This window comes from Heptranchias perlo, chromosome 1, assembly GCF_035084215.1.
Source record: "Heptranchias perlo isolate sHepPer1 chromosome 1, sHepPer1.hap1, whole genome shotgun sequence".
NCBI lineage: Eukaryota > Metazoa > Chordata > Chondrichthyes > Hexanchiformes > Hexanchidae > Heptranchias > Heptranchias perlo.
The window spans coordinates 80,790,063-80,802,328 of NC_090325.1; the positions used below are offsets into that span (position 1 = coordinate 80,790,063).

The 12,266-nt window shown below is 46.1% G+C and overlaps 1 protein-coding gene across 1 annotated transcript in view; it reads left to right on the top strand.

Moving 5' to 3' along the window:
- Positions 1 to 12,266, top strand: part of ppat (phosphoribosyl pyrophosphate amidotransferase) — a 62,420-nt gene that overhangs the window by 40,652 nt on the left and 9,502 nt on the right. Inside the window, exon 6 of the mRNA XM_067987109.1 lies at positions 9,556 to 9,634. Coding sequence (XP_067843210.1) covers positions 9,556 to 9,634 — 79 coding nt within the window. The remainder of the gene's footprint in view (positions 1 to 9,555; positions 9,635 to 12,266) is intronic.

Here is a 12,266-nt window from a genome sequence, read left to right on the forward strand (position 1 = left end):
GGATGGTGTGGTTAACCCTGTTTAAAACTACTGATATAAAGATGAGGAGGGATAGTGCACCACAGCCACAGTCATAGAGGATGTCACTTTTGATTTTGATCAGGGCTGAATCTTGATCGGAGAGGTTCAAACATGGAGTTGCGGGAAAAATGTCAGACAGGTATGGGGCCAACGGACAGCAGCATTGCCTTCTACTCCACAGCTGCAGATAATGCACGGTGTCTTTTGGAACACAGGTGATAGCTGTTGGGAATTGCAGGCAACACACTCTGCACGGCGCCTCCTCTTCATTCCTCCACCTGCCCTGCCAGTTGGGTTATGTGTATCTGAATGCTGCTCGTCCTCCTTCCATTGCTCCTTTTCTTCACTCAAAAAAAAAAGAGATCACAAGATAACTATGGATGAGAAAGGCCATTTGGCTCACCTTGAATCAAGTGTTGATCCCTCTTTGTGTGAAGAATGATTTCTTGATATCATTCCTACATTTGAATCCATGTTTTTTCCTCCTAGCAATTCTCCTTGTGGCTTTTTTCTACACTGGCCACAGCACATCAGTAGCTCCCTTGTGCCTCAGTGACCAGCACTGCACAAGGGCATCAAGGTGTGGCCTGAGCAGCAGACTGTTCACAACTTCCTCTGACATAAAGGCCTGGACTTTCCTTATGAAAATCACCCACTTAGGGGTGGTGGTCTGGCAAGTGAAGTGGGACAGGGCACCTCAGCCAAAACTCCGCGCCAGAACTGGCTACCTCGATTTCTGCCATGATTTCCCTCCCGTGACCCCTCTGTGGCCCTGATCATTCTGCTGGCAGCGCACCCACTGGAATCAAATGAATGGGGGAGCGGGGGGGGAATTGCTAAATTCAAACACACCGGATGTAACTGTTGCCACTTAAACAGCTCTCCTCCTAATGTTTGGCTGGTGGCTACATTGATCTCCTGGACTGCCGTAGGAATAGGAGTAGGCCATTGAGCCCCTTGAGCCTGTTCCGCCATTTAATTAGATAATGGTTGAGCTGTATTAAGTGATATGGGCCAAAGGCAGGTATATGGAGTTAGATCACAGATCAGTCATGATCTTATCAAATGGCGGAGCAGGCTCGAGGAGCTGAATGGCCTACTCCTGTTCCTATGGATCTTAACTCCATCTCCCAGCCTTGGTTCCATATTCCTTAATACCCTTGCCTAAAAAAAATCTATCAATCTCAGTCTTGAAATTTTCAATTGACCCCCAGTCTCAACAGCTTTTTGGGGGAGAGAGTTCCAGATTTCCACGACCCTTTATGTGAAGAAGTGCTTTCTGACATCACCCGTGAACAGCCTCGCTCTAATTGTTCTGGACTCTCCCACCAAAGGAAATAGTTTTTCTCTGTGGACCCTATCAAATCCTTTAATCTTAAGCACCTCAGTTAGATCACCCCTTAATCTTCTATACTCAAGGGAATACAAGCCTAGTCTATGTAACCTGTCCTTATAATTTAACCCTTTTAACCCTGGTATCATTCTGGTGACTCTGCGCTGCACCCCCTACAAGGCCAGTATATCCTTCCTGAAGTGCAGTGCCCAGAATTGAATGCAGTACTCCAGATGGGGTCTAACTAGAGCTCCATATAGCTGTAACATAACTTCCACCCCTTTGTATTCCAATCCCCTTGAGATAAAGGCTAACATTCCATTAGTCTTTTAAATTATTTTTGTACCTATCCACTAGCTTTTAGTGATTTCTGTATTTGGACCCCTAAATCTCTCGGTCATCCACAGTTCCTAGCTTCTCGCCATTTAGAAAACACTCTGATTTATCTTTCTTGGGTCTAAAGTGAATGACCTCGCAGTTTTCCACATTAAACTCCATCTGCCACAGTTTTGCCCAGTCACCTAATGTTTGCAACTTTCTGCTCCCATCTACACTATTTACTATGCCACCTAACTTAGTGTTGTCAGCAAACTTAGATATATGGCTCTCCAAAAGCATATGGAGGCTTGTGGGACTTCAGTACTTGGTGACACCAGGTAATTAGATACAACTGTGGGATGTGAGAAACCTGGGCATGCGGATCATCTAAGAGATCATTTGAGTTCAGTTTGTTTTGCTTCCATGGGGAGGAGTTTTTTCAGCAAATGTAAAATATATTACACCAGAAATTATTGTAGGCAGCATTAACTCGTGAATGCTTAACATGTTCATATGACAGGCATTAGGAAGGCAAATGGTACGTTGGCCTTTATTGCAAGGGGGTTGGAGTACCCCGAAGGAAGTCTTGCTGCAATTATGCAGGGCTTTGGTGGGACCACACCTTAAGTACTGTGTACAGTTTTGATCTCCTTATTTAAGGAAGGATATACTTGCCTTACAGGTGGTTTAACGAAGGTTCACCAGATTGATTCCTGGGATGAGAGGTTTGTCCTTTGAGGAGAGATTGAGTAGAATTGGCTTATCCTCTCTGGAGTTTGGAAGAATGAGAGGTGATCTCATTGAAATGTATAAAATTCTAAGAGGGCTTGATAGGGTAGATGCTGAGAGGCTGTTTCCCCTGGCTGGAGAGTCTAGAACTAGGGGACATAGTCTCAGGATAAGGGGTGGGCCATTTAGGACTGAGATGCGAAATTTCTTCACTCTGAGGGTTGTGAATCTTTGGAATTCCGTACCCCAGAGGGTTGTGGATGCTCAGTCGTTGAGTATATTCAAGGCTGAGATCAATAGATTTTTGGACACTAAGTGAATCAAGGGATATGGGGATTGGGCAGGAAAGTGGAGTTGAGGTAGAGGATCAGCCATGATCTTATTAAATGGCAGAGCAGGCTCGAGGAGCTGTATGGCCTACTCCTGTTCCTATTTCTTTCTTATGACATTCCTTTGTTTCCCATTTTAACAAGAGACGTTAACCCACTTCAAATAAATTGGTTATTGTTGCTAATAGCAGTAACTCTTGAGGAGCGGAGCAATCTGGTTCTGTGTCTCACTTGAGTTTAATTTCTTATGCTTCATGGGGAGGAATTGTTCTTCAACTCCTCAATATTGAACGGGCTGCAAGAAGAGCTACCTTTATACTGGCCAATAGTAATCATTCTCCAGCAGGTCATTTCCTTGCAGTGACCCTTTACATCAATAATACCATGAGATAATCCTCATTATTTTCCTTCCTTGTAGTATAAAAGGCTCCTCCCCAAAGAGGGTGAAATCCTAACTCTATTGATTTTTTTTTTATTCGTTCACGGGATGTGGGCGTCGCTGGCAAGGCCGGCATTTATTGCCCATCCCTAATTGCCCTTGAGAAGGTGGTGGTGAGCCATCTTCTTGAACCGCTGCAGTCCGTGTGGTGACGGTTCTCCCACAGTGCTGTTAGGAAGGGAGTTCCAGGATTTTGACCCAGCGACAATGAAGGAACGGCGATATATTTCCAAGTCGGGATGGTGTGTGACTTGGAGGGGAACGTGCAGGTGTTGTTGTTCCCATGCGCCTGCTGCCCTTGTCCTTCTAGGTGGTAGAGGTCGCCGGTTTGGGAGGTGCTGTCGAAGAAGCCTTGGCGAGTTGCTGCAGTGCATCCTGTGGATGGTGCACACTGCAGTCACAGTGCGCCGGTGGTGAAGGGAGTGAATGTTTAGGGTGGTGGATGGGGTGCCAATCAAGCGGGCTGCTTTATCTTGGATGGTGTCGAGCTTCTTGAGTGTTGTTGGAGCTGCACTCATCCAGGCAAGTGGAGAGTATTCCATCACACTCCTGACTTGTGCCTTGTAGATGGTGGAAAGGCTTTGGGGAGTCAGGAGGTGAGTCACTCGCCGCAGAATACCCAGCCTCTGACCTGCTCTCGTAGCCACAGTATTTATATGGCTGGTCCAGTTAAGTTTCTGGTCAATGGTGACCCCCAGGATGTTGATGGTGGGGGATTCGGCGATGGTAATGCCGTTGAATGTCATGGGGAGGTGGTTAGACTCTCTCTTGTTGGAGATCGTCATTGCCTGGCACTTATCTGGCGCGAATGTTACTTGCCACTTATCAGCCCAAGCCTGGATGTTGTCCAGGTCTTGCTGCATGCGGGCTCGGACTGCTTCATTATCTGAGGGGTTGCGAATGGAACTGAACACTGTGCAGTCATCAGCGAACATCCCCATTTCTGACCTTATGATGGAGGGAAGGTCATTGATGAAGCAGCTGAAGATGGTTGGGCCAAGGACACTGCCCTGAGGAACTCCTGCAGCAATGCCCTGGGGCTGAGATGCTTGGCCTCCAACAACCACTACCATCTTCCTTTGTGCTAGGTATGACTCCAGCCACTGGAGAGTTTTCCCCCTGATTCCCATTGACTTCAATTTTACTAGGGCTCCTTGGTGCCACACTCGGTCAAATGCTGCCTTGATGTCAAGGGCAGTCACTCTCACCTCACCTCTGGAATTCAGCTCTTTTGTCCATGTTTGGACCAAGGCTGTAATGAGGTCTGGAGCCGAGTGGTCCTGGCAGAACCCAAACTGAGCATCGGTGAGCAGGTTATTGGTGAGTAAGTGCCGCTAATCAACTTGCATTTATATAGAGCCTTTAGCGTAAAGAAAGGCACTTCACTACTAAGGAGGGGAGACTAGGAAGGGTGACCGAAAGCTTGATTGAACAAAAAGGTTTTTGGAGCGTTTTAAAGGTTAAGAAAAGGACAGAGGTTCAGGGAGGAAGTTTGAGAGAGTAGGACCAAGGGGGCTGAAGTCTCTGCTACCAAAGAGGGTCAAAGTGGAGTACACAGAAGGCTAGAGTCAGAGGAATGGATCATAGTGGGGTTAGACTGGAGGATATTGCATAACTAGGTGGAGCAAGGCCATGGAGAGGTTTATGGATGAAGACAAAGATCTTAAATTTAATGTGATGAAGATTTCTGATGCAGTGTAGATCATGGTGGCGGTACAGTGATATACAGTCAGGAGGGACTGGCCCTGGGAGTCCTCAACATTGACTCCGGACCCCATGAAATCTCATGGCATCAGGTCAAACATGGGCAAAGAAACCTCCTGCTGATTACCACCTACCGTCCTCCCTCAGCTGATGAATCAGTCCTCCTCCATGTTGAGCACCACTTGGAGGAAGCACTGAGGCTAGCAAGGGCACAGAATGTACTCTGGGTGGGGGACTTCAATGTCCGTCACCAAGAGTGGCTCGGTAGCACCACTACTGACCGAGCTGGCCGAATCCTGAGGGACATAGCTGCCAGACTGGGCCTGCGGCAGGTGGTGAGCGAACCAACACGATGAAAAAACCTACTTGACCTCGTCCTCACCAATCTACCTGTCGCAGATGCATCTGTCCATAACAGTACTGGTAGGAGTGACCACCGCACAGTCCTCGTGGAGATTAAGTCCCGTCTTCGCACTGAGGACACCATCCAACGTGTTGTGTGGCACCAAGGAGCCCTAGTAAAATTGAAGTCAATGGGAACCAGGGGGAAAACTCTCCAGTGGAGGGAGTCATACCCAGCACAAAGGAAGATGGTAGTGGTTGTTGGATGCCAATCATCTCAGCCCCAGGACGTTCCTCAGGGCAGTGTCCTAGGCCCAACCATCTTCAGCTGCTTCATCAATGACCTTCCCTCCATCATAAGGTCAGAAATGGGGATGATCGCTGATGATTGCATAGTGTTCAGTTCAATTCGCAACCCCTCAGATGATGAAGCAGTCCATGCCCGCATGCAGCAAGACCTGGACAACATCCAGGCAAGTTACATTCGTGCCAGGCAATGACAATCTCCAACAAGAGAGAGTCTAACCACCTCCCCTTGACATTCAACAGCATTACCATCGCCAAAACCCCCACAATCAACATCCTGGGGATCGCCATTGACCAGAAACTTAACTGGACCAGCCATATAAATACTGTGGCTACAAGAGCAGGTCAAAGGCTGGGTATTCTGCGGCGAGTGACTTACCTCCTGACTCCCCAAAGCCTTTCCACCCTCTACAAGGTACAAGTCAGGAGTGTGATGGAATACTCTCCACTTGCCTGGATGAATGCAGCTCCAACAACACTCAAAAAGCTTGACACCATCCAGAACAAAGCAGCCCGCTTGATTGACACCCCATCCACCACACTAAACATTTACTCTCTGCACCACCGGCGCACTGTGGCTGCAGTGTGTACCATCCACAGGATGTACTGCAGCAACTCGCCAAGGCTTCTTCGACAGCACCTCCCAAACCCGCGACCTCTACCACCTAGAAGGACAAGAGCAGCAGGCACATGGGAACACCACCACCTGCATGTTCCCCTCCAAGTCACACACCATCCTGACTTGGAAATATATTGCCGTTCCTTCATCGTCGCTGGGTCAAAATCATGGAACTCCCTTCCTAACAGCACTGTGGGAGAACCTTCACCACATGGACTGCACCGGTTCAAGAAGGCGGCTCACCACCACCTTCTCGAGGGCAATTAGGGATGGGCAATAAATGTTGGCCTCGCCAGTGACGCCCACATCCCATGAACGAATAATAAAAAAAAGTGATAATGGGTTAATGGGTAGGTGGGATTCTGTGCGGATATATACAGTGGAGTTTTGGACAAATTGGAGTTTATGGAGAATGGGAGGCCAATAAGAAGAACATTAGAGTAATCAAAAGCAAAATACTGCATATGCTGGAAATCTGAAATAAAACAGAAAATGCTCAGCAAGTCGGGCAGCATCTGTGGAGAAAGAAACAATGTCAATGTTTCAGGTTGATGACCTTTGGTCAGAACTGGAAGAAGTTGATTATTTAACAGTTTTTAAGCAAGTACAGAGCCAGGTATTGGGTGGGGGGAGGTGGTGGGGAAGAGGGGAGGAAAGTGGAATTGAGGTTGAAGATCAGCCACGATCTAATTGAAATGGCGATGCAGGCTCGAGGGGCCGTATGGCCTACTCCTGCTCCTATTTCCTATGTTCTAGTGTAGGAGGCCGAGGTCAGAGTGGGAGTGGGATGGAGAATTAAAAAGTCTTGCTTGCGGACAGAGCGGAGGTGTTCAGCAAAGCGGTCACCCAGTCTGCATTTGGTCTCCCCAATGTAGAGGAGACTGCATTGTGAGCAGCGAATACAGTATACTAAATTTAAAGAAGTTCAAGTAAATCGCTGTTTCACCTGGAAGGAGTGTTTCGGGACCTGGACGGTGGGAAGAGAGGAGGTGAAAGGGCAAGTATTGCATCTCCTGCGCTCGCACGGGAAGGTGGATCGGGAATTGCCATTTTAATTCTCTGTCCCACTCCCACTCTGATCTCTCTGTCCTTGGCCTCTTACACTGTTCCAATGAAGCTCAACGGAAGCTCGAGGAACAGCACCTCATCTTTCGATTAGGCACTTTACAACCTTCCGGACACAACATTGATTTCAGTAACTTCGGATCATAACCACTGTTCCCATTTTTTCGGACAGCAGGTGCTGGTAATGGTTCTGATGTTGCTATTTACAGCTCCTCTAGACCCATCTTTTGTTTCTTTACTGGTCCCATTACCACACTCCTTGTCTTGCACCATCATCCCTTTTGACATTTAATCACTCATGACCCCCCATTCTATCAGAGACCTTCCCTTTTGTTTTTTCCTCCCCTTCCCTCCACCCTCTCCTCCCCCCTATTCCTGGCTCTGTACTTGCTTAAAAACAGTTAAATCTTCAACTTCTTCCAGTTCTAGTCAAAGGTCATCAACCTGAAACATTGGGCAGAATTCTAACTTTGAAAAACGGGTAGGGTGGGGGCAGGGGGCGGCATTTAAAATCGCATTAATTTCAGACCTGCCTCCAACCTGCTCATTTCCGGTTTTCACCGGGACGGTACGAGAGGTGGGCAACCAACCCGCTCTCAGGAGGCGGGTTGGTCACTGAAACCTTTCAAGGATGCTGCGGGCCTCCATTTTCAAAGGTTTCTTGATTTCAACCCCTGGGGACCGGGATTCCCGGGCCTTCTCCTTCACGCCACGCGAAAGGAGGCGAGAAGGCCCAAAACCGCAGTTAAGTGCCATTCTGGCACTGCTTGTGGTCCTAGAGGAGCAGGAGTGCATCCCCCAGGTCCAACAAGCCTACCTGCAGCGACCCCGCCCCAACCAATGATCATGGACCCCCCCCCACACAGTGATCATGGATTCCCGCGATGAGCTCCAATTCCTCCACCCCACCCCCCCCTTTCCGGGTGACTGGCCCCTGATGACTGACTTCCACCCATGCCCATCGATGCCCCCCCCACCCCCCAAATCCATACAATGAAAAGCTTAGCCAGTCGGACGGCAAACTGGCAAAAAAAAAAGACGACCTTACGTCAAAATCATAAGGACATCTGGGAAACCCGTACTTCCGTGTTTCCTGTCTGCGATTTCACACTCTCGCCCCCCACCCCTTCCCGGCTCCAGATTAAAATTACCCCCGTTAACTCTTTCTTTCTTCACAGATGCTGCCTGACTTGCTGAGTCTTTCCAGCATTTTCTGTTTTTATTAGAGTAGTCAAGTTTGGAGGTAACAAAGGTAAATATATTTTTTAAAAGTTTCAGCAGTGGAAGGGCTACGGGAAGCACAGCACAGCTATAGAGGTGCAAGTAAGTACTCTTTGTAATAGATCAGATATGGGGTTTAAAGCTCAGCTCGGGTCCTAACAGTATATGAAGAAAGGTCTGGTTAAGCCTGAATGAGTGGCCTGGGAGGGGATAGAATCAGTGGCAAGGGAGCAGAATTTGTAGCAGGTGCAAAAGATGATAGCATCACTCTTCTTGATGTTGAGTGGGAGGAAGTTTTGACTCATTTAGGACTTTATATCAGACAAATAGTCTGACAGCAGGGAGGGAATTGAGAGGTTAAGAGAAGCGGTGGAGAGCTAGAGCTGGTATCCTCAGCATACTGGTGAAAGCTGACCCTTTGCCAAGGGGAGATGAGCTTAGATCCTTGGGGAATTCTGGAGATGATGGTGCGAAGAGAGGGATAAGAAGCCATTGCTGGATGTGCATTGGCTGCGCTTGGATAGAAATATGCAAGGACATTCCCATGGAGCAGGATGATAGGTGAGTGGCATTGTTGGAAGATGAGGAGGAATAATGCACTACAGTTGCAGTCACAAAGAATGTCATCCATGACTTTGGGTAGCGCTCTTTTCAATGCTGTGACAAAGGAGGTAGCCAGATTGGAGGGATTCAAACAGGGAATTTCAGGAGAGAAGACCACAAAGCTGGGAAGCGGACACATTCAATGACTTAAGGGAGGAAAGGGAAGTTGGAAATGGGGCAGTAGTTGGGGAGAACAGATGAGTCGAGGGTATTTATTTTGAGGAGGGGGTGATAATAGCAGTTTTGAAGGAGAGAGGGACAATGTTGGCTCACTTTGGGGCCAGGAAGGGGAACATGTTCCTCCTCATATTGCACAGGGAGATGACACATAATCACCATTTTGACAAATGTTCCATTTTAAATGTGATCATAACTCAACAATCTTATAAAGCAACAATACTTCCATTCTGGGTCAAAAAATTCTAGATTGGAAGTTAAGATTATTTAATAATTATATTTTCTTCTAATTATAGAATCATGGTGCATTTTTATTTGGATGCTTATGTGCTTTTTCTTTTGCATATAGGAGAACCGGATACTGAAACAGAAACTGAAGGATGGGTGGTTTCTTCTGAATCGTGCAGTTTCCAATCTATTGGAGCTAGGTGAGGCTGATAGTTACTTTTACTAATGGTGACAGAGGATTTTAGCACAAATAAATATATATATTTTTAAAAATTAAAATGTTTTGTTTCACATTGAAGCACATATAGGCTGATAGTTAGCCTAACATGTATAATGTCAAGATTACAGTGCATGATACACACATTTCACTATTGTTTGAACAAAAACCTCCATGCATCCCAATAAAAAGAATTTGTGGGGGATGGAAAGGGATTTGGGTCCTGAACTAATATTGGGGTGGCATTTGCTCCCTCCAGCAGAGGATGCCCAACTCATGGACCTGTACTCCAATGATCTTCCTCATCTCCTGAATTTGTTGGGAGAATTTCACTTCCCCAACATTATATAATGCTGGTATCGCCAAGTTCATGTTCTTGAGAAATGCATTCACCTCGTGGGACCATACTTTGGTTGCCATATATATAGAATTAGCCTTTTCACCATAGACAGTGCTGAGTATTCTGTGTAAATACTGTGGAGCTTTAACCTCCAACAGGAAATCCAATAACAATACCTTGGGATTTGCTGTATTGTGTCAACTATAATACTCACTACCTCTTACAAAGGGGAAGATTTTTATATGAGAGAGGATATCCACTACGTGAAAGAGGGTATCCTCTTCCGAGACATTCCCTAATACCTTGGGGGTCATTTTCCAAGTTTGTGCACACTGCCCATGATTTTTGAGCATTAAGGTGAATGGTTGGAAAACATGGACTGTGCACACACACCTGCCAGTAACCTCCAGTGAATAATCTATTTTTTAAAAAAATCTGATTTAGGCATCTGGAGAGATATTGTATAATGTGTTTTACATATCTTAAGTGTTCTCATTTTTTTCTGGGATACTCATTAAAAATGTGTTTTTTAAGAGATACAAAATTTAAAACTGATAAGTGCTGCCACTAGAACAAAAGAAAGACAGCCTTGCATTTATACAGTATCTTTCACATCTTCAGTATGTCCCAGAGTGCTTTTCACAGCTAATGACTTTTGAAGCATAATAATTGTTATTATGTAGGCAAACACAGCAAGTCCCATAAACAGCAATTAGAATCATAGGATGGTTACAGCACAGAAGGAGGCCAATTGGCCCATCGAGCCCATGCTGGCTCTTTGTAAGAGCAATCAAATTAGTCCCTTTCCCTGTAGCCCTGAAACCTTTTTCCCTTCAAATATTTATCCAATTCCTTTTTGAAAGCCATGATTGAATCTGCTTCCACCACCCTTTCAGGCAGCACATTCCAAATCATAACTACTCGCTGCATAAAAAAGTTTCTCCTCATGTTGCCTTTGGTTCTTTTGCCAATTACCTCAAATCTCTGTCCTCTGGTTCTCGACCTTTCTGCCAATGGGAATAGTTTCTCTTTGTTTACATTATCTAAATCCTTCATGATTTTGAACACTATCAAATCTCCCCTTAACCTTCTCTGCTGTAAGGAGAACAACCCCAGCTTCTCCAATCTATCCACGTAACTGAAGTCCCTCATCCGTGGAACCATTCTAGTAAATCTTTTCTGCACCCTCTCTAGGGCCTTCACATCCTTCCTAAAGTGCGGTGCCCAGAATTGGACACAATAATCCAGTTGTGGCTGAACCAGTGTTTTATAAAGGTTCAACATAACTTCCTTGCTTTTGTACTCTATACCTCTATTTATAAAGCCTAGGATCCCATATGCTTTTTTAACTGCTTTCTCAACCTGCCCTGCCACCTTCAAAGCTTTGGGCACATATGCCCCCAGGTGTCTCTGTTCTTGCACCCCTTTTAGAATTGTACCATTTAGTTTATATTGCCCCTCCTAGTTCTTCCTGCCAAAATGTACCACTTCACACTTTTCTTTAAATTTCATCTGCCATGTGTCCGCCCATTCCACTGGCCTGTCTATGTCCTCTTGAGGTTCATTACTATCCTCCTCACTGTTTACTACACTTCCAAGTTTTGTGTCAGCTGCAAATTTTGAAATTGTGCCCTGTACACCCAAGTCCAAGTCATTAATTTATAACAAAAAAAGCAATGGTTCTAGTACCGACCCCTGGGGAACACCACTGTATTAAATGAATGATCTGTTAACCTATTTTGGTGGTGTTGGTTGAGGGATGAATATTGGGCAGAAACTGGGAGAATTTCCCTGCTCTTTGAAATGTTGCAGTCCTTGTGGTGATAATGCTCTCAATAATGTTAGGTAGGGAATTCCAAGATATTGATCCAGTGATAATGAAGGAACAGCGATATATGTCCAAGTCAGAATGGTGTGTGACTTGGAAGTGACTGTGTTCCTGCAACAATGCAGCTCCTGTCATTCATTGTGGTAGAGGTTGCATGGGAGGGAAGTGCTGTCAAAGTAACCTTGGTGAGTCGCTGCAGTCGATCCTGTAAATTGTACATACAGCAGCCACCGTGCACCAGTGCACTAATCAAGAAAACTGCTTTGTCCTGGATATTGTTGAGCTTCCTGAGTGATGTGGCTGCACCCACCCAGATGGATGGTGAATATTCATCACATTCCTGACTTGGAGCCTTGTAGATGGTGGAGAGACTTAGATTGCCACCATTGCTCACCTCCTGACTAGAGTACCCAGTCTCTGCCCTGCTCTTGTAGCCATGGTATTGAT